The 16,970-nt window shown below is 38.3% G+C and overlaps 1 protein-coding gene across 5 annotated transcripts; it reads right to left on the reverse strand.

Moving 5' to 3' along the window:
- Positions 1-562: 562 nt before the first annotated feature.
- On the reverse strand, positions 563-16,638 carry znf384a (zinc finger protein 384 a). Of its 5 annotated transcripts, XR_014030933.1 has the most exons (13): positions 16,463-16,638; positions 13,019-13,086; positions 12,391-12,688; positions 12,176-12,298; positions 10,353-10,391; positions 9,340-9,506; positions 9,004-9,080; positions 7,993-8,217; positions 5,748-5,915; positions 5,461-5,539; positions 4,276-4,434; positions 3,627-4,136; positions 563-1,510 (listed from the first exon to the last, which is right to left on the reverse strand). XR_014030933.1 is itself a non-coding variant. In XM_081376605.1 (12 exons), the coding sequence occupies exons 2-12, from the start codon at positions 13,079-13,081 to the stop codon at positions 3,741-3,743; spliced, it is 1,794 nt and encodes a 597-aa protein (XP_081232731.1). In that variant the 5' UTR covers positions 13,082-13,086; positions 16,463-16,601; the 3' UTR covers positions 563-3,740. The 5 variants fall into 5 exon arrangements, 4 of the variants coding, with proteins under 4 accessions (XP_081232731.1, XP_081232732.1, XP_081232734.1 ...); XM_081376605.1 differs by having other exon boundaries at positions 563-4,136; positions 16,463-16,601; XM_081376606.1 differs by lacking the exon at positions 10,353-10,391 and having other exon boundaries at positions 563-4,136; positions 16,463-16,601.
- Positions 16,639-16,970: the final 332 nt, after the last annotated feature.

The raw sequence follows: 16,970 nt of genomic DNA on the forward strand, positions 1-16,970 counted from the left end.
TGATTAATGGCCTCATGCAATTGTTAGTTCATTCGTTCCTGAAATATCAGTGTTTTGAACAAATTAGCTGAGTGAATGATTCAACCACTCGTTTGTTTCTGAATGAATCGGATCCTCTAATGCACAGACTGACCGGCTGTCTGGAACATGTGGCGACACGATACAAAAAAATTCTTTAAGATAATTTTAATGCGAATATGTTCTTATTACAAAAACATTGTTAAGCACTCTAGATAAAAACAAGTGTTTTATGTTCTGAATACAGCACTATAAATATTATATCCCAATTGCTAATCCCTAAAATGTTCATCTTTGTAAATACCCACACAAGTTCTAACAAACGCTGTATGAAATGTGTTACAATTTTATCTGAGAACTGCAATTACAACAAATCAGGACTTCAGGAGCAAAACGAGTGTGGAAATATAAAAATATGTGCATGCAAAAAGACATTTTCCAAGCTTTTTAAAAGTCAAAAAAGTCAAATAGTAATTTTCATCCAAATTGCATCGGACAATAACATGACTATTCCAAATAAAATGTGTTTATCTTTTTTATTGTTCATATTAGGAGAAACAGTTACGTCAGATGAATGAGTGTTGATCTATACAGCAAAGTCATCTTAAAGAGTAGTTAATAATAAGTATTAGGAGTGACAGAAGTAACATTAATAATAATATTGAGAACCGTGTTATTTTCCAAAGACATATATGGATACAACGAGGATTATAAGTGGAGGACTAGCCAATCACCTGGCTGCTTACTGGACACAGATGGCATCATGTAGGTCAGTGATCGGATGGTTTAGCAATATGTTAACATCCCGTACTCTGATCTCTAATGTTGCCTTAATACATTTTTTAAAAATCATATTTCAGCTGGACCAGAAAGACAATCCTTCCCTTTTAGAATGAACACGTCATCTCTATATATATATATACACACACAGAGAGTAACTCCCAATGGATAATGATGATGATAGTAATAATTGCATAAAAAATAACAGTTAATATAATAATAACTAGTATTAAAGGTTTTTAAAAAAACACTACTAAATAGTACCTGGTAACCAAATTGTTGTCTGCACAATATTTTTTCCCCTTTCCTTCCTTTCTGAAAAACAAAAAACAAAAACTCTTTGTAAGGAAGGTCAAGCAAATATAAAATGACTAAACTTAAGGTTTAAAAAAAAAATCTGACAACTTTATAGATGTTTTCACACATTCATCTCCTTCTTAAAATGTTCTCTTACATGCTTTCAACCAACCCTTCACACTCAAACACATACAAACATCCATACACAAGGACAATAGAAAAATACATGTGATAAATGGCTAAAATGTAACGACGAAAACAGAAACGATGAATAAAAAAAGTTCATTTAAGTGCCATCTCCCATAAACCATTAGCTTCTGTCCCTTTAGTGCAGTCTTGGCCTCCTCTTTCCAACAGGTCTCGGCTGGCAGTGACAAACCAGTTGCACGTTTACTTGACATGTCAATCAGCAGGCCTGCAAAGCAGTGTCATAAAAGGCATTAACACTCCACAAGTGCTTACAAAGTCATACGGATTTGGAACAACATAAGGGACAATAAATTAAATGTAATTATTGGGTGAACTATTGGTATTGACCTGTTTAAATGCTGCAGGTATGTGTGCATCTTCCTGCAAAATATTTCATGTAAACTTGATGCAATTCTGTACAATTCATTTATCGGATACTTTGGTTTTTGTCCATTTTGTTTACCAGCATTTGTAACATTTAAAAAAATTTGAAAAAAGTAAACTTGCTGGTTTTCACAGCTTGATAAAGCATATGGTAGTCTTTGTTAACTGCTACTCATGAAGTCGCGATCATGATGTATATCGGAGTGTTTTTATTACTCGCACAATCCCTGAAGCAAATTCATTTTTGTTTTAGGTTTGTGTGTTCATCTAGGTATTGATGGAAAAAATGTGACAAATTTTATCGCCAACATAAAATAAATTTGCTTAATTATCCCTTTTCCACTAACAAAGTGCTTTATTCTCTGAAATGAAATCGTTTGAAAACATATGTACGAACTGTTCACTATCAATTTCATTTATGTAGACCATTAAATCAAACTAGCTTGTGGTGGTATAAAGAAGCCGAACCAAATTACTTATTAAAATATGTTTTCAAAATTAGGTGTAAGACCATGATGTGTTTATAGGAAGGTTTTGAAGTCAGTTATGTCAATCTTTGGCTCTCAAATCATTGGAAACTCTTTGAGAGGTTCACAGATCCCTATTTCATTTCTTTTGATAACCGATGGTTCTTTCTGAGTAACTTTTGCAATGGCCTTGGTGTTCTGAAGTATTTTTCCCATAGGGATTTAAAAATATATTTTCATTAAAGTTATAAACCATGAACCAAACCAACTAGCTGTAGGGTGAATCATCATTAAAAACTTTGATAAAAAAAAAAAAAAAAAAAAGTAAGGTTCAAAAACACAAAGGTTCTAGTGCTTGGTGCAATTAGCTTGTTGTGATTAGCTTATTGGAGATGTCTTTGCAGAATCGTGGCTAATGTAGTTTTTCATCAGGAATTCCACTATTAAACATGCTTATTTAATTGATTGCTTCAACAGACGCATATCTGGTCTGTTTTGAATGTCTAAAAGGGTGTGTTCATACTTGTAGTTCAGTTCGCTTGGATGGTTTGGTCTGGACCAAGAAGAATAAAAATGTAGTCCTGGTCTTCTTAGCGTTCACATTGGCATTTTTATCACTGAACCTAAATATGCCAAACCTAAAGGCATTGGGATACGTTCACAACCTGATTGGTCAGCTTTTATGATGTATATTTTGAGACGGAACTTATCGAACATTCAAAACAAATGCTGTGTTCTTGGCTAAATGCGCTCGCTGTATGTGCGTAGCCTACATATGATGGTGTTTTGAGCAGCTGAGAACTCGTGAAGAGCTTATAAAATGTGTAAAGGAGTCAAAGCAGCGACAGGAATGACTCCGTCACACACACAAATGAAGATCTGTTGCGAGGAGACGCGGTTCTGATGCCTGTACCGAACTGTGATGGGCAACATCTCAACTATGACCAGAAAAAAAACAGGTATTCTTGAGCATTCTGTCCTTTTTAGGGTCACATCTTGTGACATCATGTCCTGTTTTTGGTTCGTTTACATGTCTTTGGTCCGTGTTGCATTAGTATATCGTTTGGAAGTGTATCGAGACCCATCTTATCAGCGGTCTAGGTCCGCTTGTTTGCTGGTACCAGGGTTTGTATGGCGTTCACACTTATTCAAATGAACCGCACTAATAAAGCAAGCACCAGGGTTCGTTTTAATCGAACCAAACATGTCAAGTGTGAACACACCGTAAGATATTGTTAAAAAATGAATGGGAAAATGAACAGGATTTTTACTTCCAGAAGCCGACTGTTGCACTTTATAGTGGCAAAAGGGGTTGAGTATTGAATAATATTGAAATAGTTGCTAACTGAAAATAGTCATCATGACAGCTTAAGGCCTTTTTTGTGACACTGCAAAGCAAGTCTAAAGAAAGACAACTCAAAGAGTTAATTAGCTCCTCCTTCATCTCTTCGTTTCTCCTCCATCTGCCATCCTTCCCTCCCCTGGTCCTACCAGTCTGAATTTGGAAATCCTCCTCTGTCCCAAGGCAGTGTTTTTATTTCCTTCCCAACTCATGGTCCATTTCTCCTCACCCCACCTCCTCGCTCTCATCCTCCTCGAGTTGCTCTACGAGTTCATGTGCTCCACCTGGATGGCAGAGGTGGAGACGGTGAGGCAGAGGTCTTTGTGGGCCGTCAGGTCGGCCACGCTGACAGGCTTGTACTGGATTTCTCCAGCCGACACGGTCTTGTACTGGTGCAGGTCGAAAGGGCAGGGTATTCCCTCCGCAACAGAGTAACTGGTTGGCGGGTTGGGATTGGGCTGGTTCTGGGCTTGAGCAGCTGGTCCCGCTCTGGCTCCCGCAGCTCCGCCGCCCCTTCCTCGCCCGCGACCCCTGCCGGTTCCTCCACCCGAGGGCTGAGCCGGGTTCTGGCCCTGCTGGGCTTGCTGGGCAGCCACTGCAGCCGCCACTGTCAGAGGGTCTGGGTTGTGTTTCCGCATGTGTTTCATCAGGTACGTCTCCTAGAAAAGAAACAAAAATAGAAAAATGCGTCAAACTCAAACATCTCTGACTAACTCCTATCTATATTTGTAGGAGAATAAAACTGAAGAATGATAAGACAGTCAATGAAGGATTCAGGCATTGTGGTAGGGATCTTACAGATGTGTATGCGCGGTTGCAGAGGCCACAGGAGTAGAGTTTGGCGTGTTTCACCGTATGTGTAGACAAGTGAACCTCCAAGCTGGTCGCATCTGTATAACCGCGGTTACAGTTGTGACATTTGTATGGCTTGTCCTTGTTGTGCTGTCTTCGATGAGACTGAAAAAACAGTCTGAATTAATAAAAAATACATACACAATTGTATTTGGAAATGATTTATGTAAGTTTAGTGTTAGTTAGGGATGGGAATCATTAGGAGTGCAATACCAATGTAATGCATTTACTGCCCTCTGTTGCCAAATTATGAGAATTTCAGATTTGATAAATCAGAAAAAAATTCAAATCCAATTCTTGCAAAAGGCACACTTAAAAAACCTTTTAATGACATAAATGCAATCCAATATTTGGACCCAACTACACTACAGTTCAAAAGTTTTGGGTCAGTACGGTTTTTTTTTTTTAATGAATTATTTTATTCAGCAAGAACACATTAAATTATCAAAGTGACAGTAAAGTCTAATTAAAGTAATTTCATTCTACAAAAGATTTCTATTTCAAATAAAAGCTGCTCTTTTGAACTTTCTATTTTCAAATAATCCTGAAAAAATGCATCAGTTTCCACAAAAATATTAAGCAGCACAAATGTTTTCAACTGATAAAATATATCTTGAGCACCAAATCAGCATATAAGAATGACTTATGAAGGATCATGTGACACTGAGGACTGGAGTAATGATGCTGAAAATACAGCTTTGCATCACACAGAAGAAAAATGTGTATTTACACACCTCATATGAACAACCAGTTACTGAACTGATTTAGGTCTCAAGTGACAAAATAGTTGATTTATGGTTCAGTAAATGAGTCAGATAATGCAGTAACCACTCATACGTATTCATAAGTGTTTTTGATTCACTAAAACAAGCCGAAAAGTCAATAATTTTAGAACTGAAGTGGGCTTTCATATGCATATGGACTTAGTAATAGTAATTTTCAGTGTACTTTAGTACAGTGTTCAGTCCACAGTGGAACCAAAGCTCATGAAAAATAATTTGGTACAGTATCTAATTAAAAACAAACTCTGTTCACAACCCTAGTGTCAGTTTATGCTGATCAGATTTCCTGAACCACAGGATTTCAGGTACTTCTGCAGAAAGCATCTATAAATCAGCTGGAGATGGTTACCTGGAGGTTGGATAGTTGGGTGAAAGCTTTCTCACAGCCGGGATGGACACACTTGTACGGCCGATCACCAGTGTGAATCCTTCGACAACAACAAAAAAAGAAGCATTTAATTAGAAATCTAGGATCTAAGTTTCAAGATCACAAGAATACATTCTGGAGCGTCTAGACTACACAATCCTCACAACTACAGCATGACAGATGACAGACAACAGAGGAGGAAGGAAAGAGGAAAAGGATGCGAGGAGCTGTACATAGTCCAGTACTGATTCTCTCTCCCTGTCTGTTACCTGTTATGCTGCTGTAAGTGACTGAGCTGTCTGAAGGTTTTCTGGCAGTAGGAGCAGGTGTAGGGTTTGGCGCCGCTGTGGATGCGGATGTGCTGGGACAGGTAGCTGGAGTTGGCAAACGATTTGGAGCAGTGAGGACACTTGTGCGGTTTGCCCTCTGTGTGGTTTCTAACAAGGGATGAAGGGAAGGGGATGAAAAGAGAGAAAAAAACAGAGAGAGATTCACCAATAAATCAATAAATGACCCTTATGTGGATCAAATCATGACTGTATCATAAAAATTTGCAGTAGGTTTCATGCTTTTAGCAATGTGACGGTGCTCTTTGTGGTGTCTGGGTTACGAAACGCAGCACACAAAAACACAAGGCACTTCATCTTATCCTCTCTCTCTCTCTCATTCTCTCTCTCACCACCATCCTTTCCCCCTCCCTAACTATAGGTTTATATGAAACCACCCCAGAGCCTTTAAACCACAGCAGAATGAAGCAGATGAAACCGATATGATGAAGATAAAGTGAGATGAAATTCAATTAAAGACTCATTCTTGTTAATATCCTAAAAATGACATGGAAATGAGAGGAAAAGGACATGACAAGCCAAATAATGTAGTGAAGAAACTCAAGTAATACAGAAACAAACAAAGACTAAATGACGCTTTATATTCTTCAGGCCAGCTAGGCGCCCATTTAAGTGTATTTACTGTCAATATGGTTTCAATTAGTTTTTACACACTAAAGGGATTAAAGTGAAAAATTATTAAGGCTGCCCCCAATAGTCGACTAAACGTTAGTCTGCGAGAGGAGGCTTGGTCTATTAAATTTTAATTAGTCAGTCAGCCAGTCAAGGAAAAAAAACTCCACAGGAATTGGCCTAGTCACGCAGTGACAGATCATAAACACGACTGGTCCATGCCGTAATATGGTAAAGAATGACCACAAAAAGGTGATGTGCGACCTCAAACATGACTTCATCATTCAAAACATGTAACATTAGCAACTTCACATGGCCACTCGCTCTAACGTTAAAGGGATAGTTGACAAATATTCTGTCATCATTTACACACCCTCAAGTTGTTCCAAACCTGTATAAATGTCTTTGTTCTGCTGAACACAAAAGAAGATATTTTGAAGAACCAACAAGTTGGTTCAAGTTATTGGGCACCATAGACTTCAATAGTAAAATATCTTTCTTTGTGTTCAGCAGATAAAAGAAATTCATACAGGTTTGGAACAACTTGAGGGTGATTAAATTATGACAGAATTTTCATTTTTGGGTCAACTATCTCTTTAACATTAACCTGGATAAATGTGCACTAATATTAGGCTAATTTCTAAGTGTAAATGCGGATTGTGGAAGCTAAATAAGTGCAGCTTACTGCACAACATGTTTAACTTAACTTCTACGTCTACGCCATCGGTGTGAGTTTTCTCAAAGGCCGGCTTCATTAGCTATGTTTACATCCAAAGTTGTGAATTAACTTATGCGCAAAATTGGAATATTGCATAAAACATTTGCAAATAAAGCACCGTTTCCATCCCATGTGTTCAAGAGAAAAAACTCTCAATTTCTGGTAAATTGTCACAAAAATGGAAGATGCTGTAATTGGGTAAGCCAATGTTTTCTCCATCATAAATGACTTGCGTCTCAGAGCGCACAAACAAAATGCAATAAACGCTGTCGTTTTATCTTGCATTCAGATGCTGGTGTTAGGCAACGCAGTTATGTGTAAGTCACATGTGTTTTTTTATATATAACGTGAATTTAAAACATTAAATAAATAAAAACTTTGCGAACGTGCATAATGAAGAATACAATGTCAGTATAAACGGCAACAGGACACTGACAAACTTAAAGTGTACCAAATGAAGAAAATGAAACAAAAGAAAGTTAGTCATTGTGGTGTAAAATAAGACAAGCAGATGAGCGATGAAATTAGCATGAGTCAAAAAAGACCTGCTTCAGTCTTCAGAGAATATATTATCCTGTTTAAATTAGAAGTGTGTGCAAGCTCAAATATCACAGCATCAGGGTAGGAAAGGGCAGGGAGGTATAAAGAGAAAGAGAGAATGAAAAAAGATAAAGATAAACATGCTTATCCTAATCAAAAGCACAACTAGGTCAACTAAACAATGCCCTGGCTAGACGTGGGTCCATCCTTTAGGAGGTGTAGTAGTATATACTTTAGCTAGGTACACACACACACACACACACACACACACACACACACACACACACACACGCATACCGTGTATGCTGCTGTAGGTGGCTGAGCTGTCTGAAGGTTTTCTGGCAGTAGGAGCAGGTGTAGGGTTTGGCGCCGCTGTGGATGCGGATGTGCTGCGCCAGATAGCTGGAGTTGGCAAACGATTTAGAGCAGTGAGGACACTTGTGCGGCTTCGCCTCTGTGTGTGACTTGGCATGAATCTGCATGTCTGATTTGCTGAAGAACGTCACCGCACACATCCGGCACCTACAGAGAAAAATCAGCAGTGCATTTGCATTAGAAATCCAAATTGCATTAGAAAGTGATAGTAGCTTCTTAATGGGACACCATTACGATACTTCGGGAGGGGAATTATCTCAAAGTATTGTATTGTATTATATTGTATTTTATTGTATTTTATTGTATTTTATTGGGAACGGGAATTACCCCGAGTATTATATTGACAACCGGAGGCTGTTCAAATTGTCCATGGCGAAGTCAGATTAGTTTTGTATTGAGAATTTCCACAACAACACTTTCAAGACCTTTAGTGAAGTTTTTTACTTGAAATACTGAATGAGTGACAAAAATGTATCACAATACATCTCATAAATTCGAAATAATGCATTACATTTATCATCTAGATATATAGATGCTTTCTTACTGAAAACAACCATTTTCCCGGTCAAAATGTCATGAAATTAAACTCGTAGTTCAAATAAAAGTACTAATAGACATGCAAACAGTGTTGGTTAGACCGTATAGAGTCTATATGGTCTAACCAACACTGTTTGACTATACTATAGACCAAAGAAACTTACTGTTAAACAATTATGCTTTCACAGTTGCATTTGAGTCTTTTACTGTTAAAAGTACTATGATTTTTTTATAGTCTTCTAAATACACACTAAAATCAATCAAATCAGATAATAGAGTATTAAATTAAAACCACAAAATTCCAAGATAATAGCAAATACTGAAGAAAAATGGCAATATTTTTCAATAATTCAAAATTTATTAAGATTAAGCTATTCCTTAACCAATAATAGGTACCTGTAGGACTTGTTTCCATCTTTGCTTTGATGATCATCCTCATCGTTGGAGAGGTCGTACGGGTCACTTGTGTTGTGCTGTAAGAGAGAAAAATGCAGTGAGCAGCTTAACATAAGTAACCTTTTTCTTACTTATTCCTACTTTTAGTAGGGAAGCATGTTTTGAGAGTCTTTAAAACAAATAATAACACCACAATAATAAACGTGATCTATTTCTTACAATTTTAATGTTTTTAAAGTAAGAATTAAGATTTGACCCCTTTTCATAGTTGACTGACTTATAAACAAGAACTTCTTTATATGAAGGTAAAATTATGACACCTCAGCGACACCTCACCTGTCCCCCAGCGGCCAGGTGCGCAAGAATCAGCGCATCATTTCCTGTGGCAAGAGTGTGGGCTGAAACGGGACCTGCCCTTTGCATCATTGACTTCTTCTTTCTCCCCCGCTTCGCAGGAACTGGCATGACTACAGCAGGTGGGATACTGCCATCCTCTTTCTTGTCTGTTCATGTCAGGAGGGCAAAAAACAAGAGTAATGTAATATTGATTATAAAACATAATGTGCATAATTTCTTCCTGCAACTACAATCAGAAGATGAAGCCAATGAGGAGTTTTAAACTTGTGACAGAAACTCTTTACTGCACTTTTCAACAAAATGTCTGAAATTGTCAATGGTCTGACATGACCTACAAACATTAAGTCAATTATTTAGTAAACCTTTCAGATAAATTTCAATAAAATTGACCTAAATGTGTGCTAAAAACCTTATGCAATGTTGTAACGCCCCAACTTTTAAAGGTCTACCTTGGCAAAACATTGCGGTTTTCCAAACCAATGATCTTATTATGCCTGAGTACAAAGATTTCTGACCCAATTTTGAAGCTAAATGACTGTAATATATTAAATAATGTTGTTCTTATATGAATTCATTAATTTAACTGAAATATTATCACAGCAAAAAGTGGTTGCTGACAGGTTATGTAAATACTATTAGTCAATAGCCATCACATTGCTAATCCATTAAAGGGATAGTTCACCCAAAAATTAAAAGTATGTCATAATTTACTCACCCTCAAGTTGTTCCAGACCTGTATGAGTTTCTTACTTCCAAATCTTCCAAATATATATTTTTTGTGTTCAGCACAAGAAAGAAACTCATACAGGTCTGGAACAACTTTCGGTTGAGTAAATGACAATTCTGTTTTGGGTGAACTATCCGTTTAAAACCACTAAATGAATACACAGGGTAAATAAAATGTCATTTCATTGCAATAACTGCTTTAGTGATGTGTGAGTGAGTGTCATTGCAGGTTTTTGGTAGAGATGTACATGTGCTATTATACTTACAGTGGCTGTGGAGATAGAGGGAAGGGGACCGGACAGCCTCTGACAGGAAAAAGCAGAACATACTCAACATATAGAGCTCCCTGTCCCTCCCTCTCTCCATCCATCATCCATCCCTTCTCACTACCTCCCACAGTCACTATCACTTTCACTTCCTATAGCTTCTTTGGCTCTGAGATGGCTGCGTAAGCAAGCATATCTGTGTGTGTGTCTGGTGTTTTAGACCGTGAAAGTGAAAAAAATAATAATAATTATAGGGTATCTGCAGGTTCAGCACGTCCAATTTAAAGGTGCAGTAGGTGATCTGGGAAATGCTAACGTTAGCCTGCTAGCATTGAAAGCATACGATCCCACCCTCCCTGCAAATTGCCGTACAATGCCACACCTCCTCGAAAACACATGATTGCACACAGCTCTCTGCAAAGCGTCACGAGAGATGTCTCAAAGCATAACTCTGAGTCTGAGGAACAGCTCAGGTTAGAACGACATGGGTTGCCATCTCTTAATTACAGTAGTTATGGAGTGAACACAGCATAAGCTCGTTGTTTTGATTTGTTAGGAACTGTAAAAGGCGGCCGCTGTTTATTTGCTGTGCTCTGTGACTGAGGTCTGTCTGCATAAACTCTGCATAGCATGAAATGTGCTGATGACGTATGATGTCTGTGCGAAAAGGGGTGCGAGGGAATGTAAAAACATACGTTGACAGGCAGGTCATTGTATTATTTCATTCAGACAGAATATAATTGTAAGAGCCATTATGCTCTATTTAAATGTCTGTTGTAGTTCCACTGGAGAACACTGGGTGGAGTATGGGTTTAGGGTATATAGGTAATCAGAGAGCAAGAGACGTAAGGTGTAATGGGGAAGCAAACAATTTTTGACTGTGCCAGGATCATGTCAATGATCAATGTGTTTGAGCATCAGAACTGAGACAAATAAAGAATATAAATGCAGTACTGGACTGGAAGTGTATTTGTTTGGAACCACGCGTCAGATAGCCCTGCATACATCTCTAAGTGACAAGATGGTCATTTGTCGCTACAATAATAATTAGTTCAACCTTTTATGGTCCTAAGCCTTCCACAGATGATATGTAGGCTATAATACATTTAGACCATTTAACATAGTGATTGCTATCAGGAGACTTTTAATAATTATAACAAAAAAACATTCTGTAGAGAATCACCTATTGCACCTTTAACACTTTTTAATACCATTTTTAAGATCTTAATTTAAGACCTGCACATCAATTCCATCGACTTCTATGCAAACATTTGAAATCACGCAGCTCAACAAGGATATACGAATGAACAATGGACATTTCTGGGTTTAAATTAACTATAGCATGGTAAATGTCTATAGAGGTATCTAAGGAGCCACAGCAAATATAATTTTAGCATTAACATTTGCTCTAAAGGTGAAAAAATCCACTATTGACTTTCCAATAGATGAAAATGATATCGAGAGACTGTCAGAATGATATCATGGCAGTCAGAAAGATGTTAAATTTACTATCAGTCCCTCAGCAGCTGTATTAGAAACACCCTCGCACTTTTTTTTTCTTTTGGTAATTTAATGCCAAGGTACTATACATATATACATGCATGTGTGGGTGCGTGTGTGTTTATACAGTACATGTACAAAAAGCATATGTTACAATGAATAAATGCAAGTTTAATACTATTTATTGAAGTTCTATACATAATTCATATTCTATACATAATATCAATCTTATTTCTAACCTTATACTTTAGTTTTACCACTATAAAAATATATTTGAAGGTGGATATGATGGAAGGGTCTGAATGGTCAGTTAAATTGTTTACCTGTGTTTGTTGGGTGCAGAGCGGACACAATCATGGTAGTCGTTTGTGGTCCAGAAACAAAAGACTGAGAGGAAGCAGGAGGAGTGACCAGTGCGCCCTGAGGAGTCGTGATCACTAACCCAGCTGAGAGACAGAAGGGAAACACATGATTTTGGCCAAATTTCTGTAACTTTTAGTTAATATCTCCTCACTTTGAGATAACTTTGAACACCCACCTGCAGTCATGATGCCAGTAGTTGGTACGGGCACCACTGTGATGTTCTGGGACGTGTGAGGTGGGTGCAGGTGTGCTCCAACGGCAGTCATTTGCGGCCCTGCTGTCCCGGCTCCTCCTCCTCCTCCACCACCCTCCTGTTTCGGCACCCTCCCGATGGCTCCCGTGTCCATGGCGACCGAGCCTGGCACCGTCAGCACCGCCGTAGGGTAGTGCGCAGCGGACGAGTGCGGGAAAGAAGCGCCCTTGTCCGGTCCCAGCTGCTCTTTCATCTTGTTCAGAAACATGGCGTTCTCAATCTAAAATCGCAGGGGGGAACGATGGGAAAAAACAAGGGAAAAAAGGAAAGGAGGAAAGAGAAAAGGACGATGGATTGAGAGATAACACAGATGAAGGATGAAGGGGAAAAAGGAGAGAGCAGCGAGGGAAGGGTTACTTTTTCTCAATGCTTGTGCTGGGCTTCCAGTGTGTAACTTTCACATGGATCAGTGCGAGGCTGGTGTTAGCCATCCCGGACTGGTATGCTTGTTTTGTTTTTTTGATTTACTAAATTGTGCTCAATAAGCATGGCGTGTCTGTTAAAGACACAACGATTACTGTACAAGAGAGTCCAATAATAAGGTGTCTACCTGTCCTTGTACTGTTGGTACGGGAGACCAAAAGTATGATGAGTTGAAATGGGAATCTTCCATTATTTCTGCAATTGAAAAGCAACATAACTTGTAAAACACCCACTCTGCCTTTGGCAACAGTTCTGAAATGACATGTCGCCCTTATGTTTCTCGTGTGGCCTGAAGATTTATTCACTTAACTTGGACAAGACTTATTCATTTTGGCACCCAAGTACCTTGCATTACATTTATTTTCTTAATTTATTTTAAACATCTGTCAAATGTCATGCATTTTTACTCTCTTGACTTTATTTATCTTTAGGCAAAGGATAAAGAAGCATCTTTCCGGTGGATGGCAAAGAGGCGTGTTGGGTTAGGAATCACAATACATGCACAACCCAATGTGTAAAACATAACTGACACAAATGAATAACATAAAAAGGCATGCATGCCCACTCAGCCTGCATATTACCTCCCTGCAGGAGGGAGCTTAAACCAGGCAACCAGCCAACCAGCCAAAGATGGTTTGTTGGTCTCTCAGTCTAGCCAAGCTGGTGCTCGGCTGGTTTAAAGTTGGCATGAAACGGAATTTGCGCAAGTCTTTTCTTCTCTATTGTGATGTATATCAGAGTGAAACGTCTTCTCAAGCAAGAAAAAATGTAGGACGGGACTTGGTTTAATACATGGGGAATTGATTTGATGTTTGGATGGTTGTGGTTTGCTGTTGCTGTGATGTCATGTGAGTGACAGGTTGTCCCGCCCCTACATCAAAAACACCGTCATCAGAGAATAGGGCTGCATCCGAAATCGCATATTCTCTTCTTGAATAGGTACTTATTTTGAATAAGTAATTACCGCTAAAAAAGTATGTTCTATATAGCATGAATGTAACCTTGACTTACTACATATACAGTCAGTTAGGTTGATTCACTGCTATTTACAAATCCTCTCCCATGGCCTTCTGGGACAGTAAAGCGTCCATCATATGCACACTTCAGAATCTCGGAAGTAGTAGGTCATCCGGGTACTTTTTGTCTACTCTTTTATGAGTACCCTGATTTCAGACATATTTCTTTTAATACATACAGTTGTTTTGCCTACTATAGTAGGGAAGCATGTGATTTCGTATGCAGCCGAGACGTCGCTGATATAGAGGGTATGCGTGTGACGTCACCGTCGGCCGGAGTGACTGCGGTTACGCCCAATAAGTGGCAAAAAGATTGAACGGCAGCATTTGTTTTCAGCGTGAATGCTTTGAGATTGACTGTACAACTAGATTTGAAAATAAATCTTAGGTATATTTTTACAGACTGCCGAAAGCTACAGAACAGAGAAGCAAATGGATCGCTGCAATTCATAGAAACAACTGGACCCCAGGCAGCAAAAGATGGATTTGCAGCTATTATTCTGTGTCAATATGCTGAATTTAGGGGTAAAAACATACCCTATATATTGTATTGTTATATATTGTATTGACAACTCATCAATTAAATAATTAGCATTGTATATTCTGCATAATTGGATGTTTTTAAATAAACACTGACAAAAAACTTAAAAGTTTTAAGGCTGGACGATATGACGATATATAACATTGATTTAAGTGATCACATGGATTTTTAGACCTACCTATATTATATTTATATAAAGCGTTCACAAGCAAATTTGCTTTATGTATTTCCCTGGGGTGGAAATCAGGTTCATATAAACGTCAGGAAACACGATTCCTGGCTGCATGTCAATATCCATGATCACTGGATCTTTGGTAAGTTGTAAGGAACACTATATCAAGTCCAACCTTTAGTTTAAACTGATTATTGTTTGTTTTATTTGTGTTTTCGCAGTTTCCCCCTATTATCTCCAGTCGTGCAGCAGCTCTTTTGCCACTCAGTCCAGCTGAGGGGGGCGTGTCCCAACAGGAAAGTGACATCAATGCATACCCTCTAGGGGGGGGTGGGAGGGAGTGGAGATTGATTAAAGATAAACGAAGCCACATGAATTTTAAAACAATTATGTGCATGGATAAATCTTTTATAATAAATACTGCAATATATATATATATTTTAAATGATATTCAAATATTTGTTTAATGATTTCATGGTTTAACGTTTTGGCAAACTAGTCTACCAGCTAAAACCAGTAAAGTCCATACTGTGAAATTCGTCTGAGTGTAACGGATTGTTGAAAAAAACATGTAGGGCGGGGCATTTTGAGATGTGGGCATTGCATTTAAAAGAGGAGGCAGATGAACATGAGCCTGCAGGGGTGGAGTTTAAGCAAACTAATTGATTGGAGAAGTCCTGCATACATCACCAGAGAGAAGCCTGTCGTTTTCACTGGAAAATCCAGTTATGACATTTTCATTAAACATTACGATGTCAAATAAATGGAGCAATTCCCACACCTTTGGTTGCTCGGGCCCTAAACATTAAACACATGCACGGATGAATTGTTCACAATAAAATCATCACATACATTTAGAAAATATAGTGAATTTTCATTTCATACTGACTTTAAACCAGCCAAAAAACTACAGTGACCAAGCTGGGAGACCAGCGAACTAGCTTAGGCTGGTTAAAAAAAAAAAATAAATTCAGCAGGGCTATATTGGTGACAGTTTTTATAAAAGTTGTAAAACAAAGAGGTAAACACTTCGATTTTTTTATATTAGATTTTTTTTTTTTTTTTTTTACAAACAAACAACCACACAATTTGTTGTTGTCTGTTGCAACTGCACCGCAAATTGTTTAATTGCACGAGAGATACAGAACTTGCATTGAGAATCGCGCGCGCTATAAATAGGCATCAAAACAAAAGCATCGATCCTGCGCCAAATCTGTGTGCGACCGATGATCGTAAGGGAAAACCAGATCAAATGTACAAGTCAACTTTTGTGCATATCTGACCGTCTTTCATTTCATATAAATGCCAAAATAAAACCAAGGGAGGTGAACAATGTCGCGTTTTATTCGTTTTGCAAGGGTTGCATGCGTGTTTTTCTGCAATGGCAGCTCATTTAGCATGTTTATATCTAGTGGGACAAGGTTAATGACATATGCATGAACAATCTAAAGGAAATGTAGCTGGAAAGGCACAAAACCATCCATTAATGATATCAGGGCTTCCTCAACCAGCCTCCATTAAAATGTCAGCTTTTGTTATGCACGCAAAGAAAGCAGCACTATCCAAAAGCTATGCAACATGTAAACTTCCGCTTGCAAACAATAATGTCCCTATGCCTCCATCCCATCTCTCGGTTAGTCTCACTGAGAAAATAAAAAAGAAAAAAAACTCGAGGATAAAAAAAAACCGAAGAGAGGAAAAAAAAAAACGTCGACGCCAATGCGAGAGAGACGCAGCTTCATGCAGACTTCCGGCTGGCGAGACAGGGGGAGAAGCGCCCGCGTGAGTTGCTCAAATTTGGAGAAATAATTCACAATTGACTCATAACTCTGTGTTAATTACCGGTGCTGGCGATTCCCTTTCAACCCCCAGGGCTCCTCCGGGCCGGGACAGTTCGGAAACTTCGTCCAAATCCGCCCGAACCCCTTGGATTCACCGATTTTTTTCCCTTAATTTTTTTCTATTTTTTTCTCTCTCGAAGGGTTGTCCGGCTCCGCTCGACTATACTTCCTGTGAATGAGGTCAAAATTACAAAAAGCTTACCGCCAAATTCACTTCCGCCATGTGAGGTCGTTTTTTTTTTTTTTTTTTTGCAAAATGTTAAAATGATGTTCGAAAATCATCATGTATTTGTATATCATGCATATTAATAAGAATAATTATGTGAAGAAATATGAACACGCTGCAACCAGGTTAATATGTATGGAAATATGATTTTTGTACATGTATGTTGCATTAACATTGTACATTTGTTTATTTCATTTATTGTATAGCTTTATATTTGTAATACAGCCTGTTCTTTTACGTATGTAAGTACTCATTGTATATAATGTATTTATTTATTCACTGT

The sequence above is a fragment of the Scardinius erythrophthalmus genome (assembly GCF_964197995.2).
Source record: "Scardinius erythrophthalmus genome assembly, chromosome: 10".
In the NCBI taxonomy this organism is placed as follows: Eukaryota; Metazoa; Chordata; class Actinopteri; order Cypriniformes; family Leuciscidae; genus Scardinius; species Scardinius erythrophthalmus.

Excerpts from the sequence above, each read along its gene's own strand:
- znf384a (XM_081376605.1), bottom strand. The coding sequence starts at position 13,081 with ATGGAAGATTCCCATTTCAACTCATCATACTTTTGGTCTCCCGTACCA. Across the intron at positions 8,218-9,003 it reads GATGGAAACAAGTCCTACAG|GTGCCGGATGTGTGCGGTGA; the intron begins GTACCTATTATT and ends TTTTCTCTGTAG. Across the intron at positions 5,540-5,747 it reads CACTTACAGCAGCATAACAG|GATTCACACTGGTGATCGGC; the intron begins GTAACAGACAGG and ends TTGTTGTCGAAG.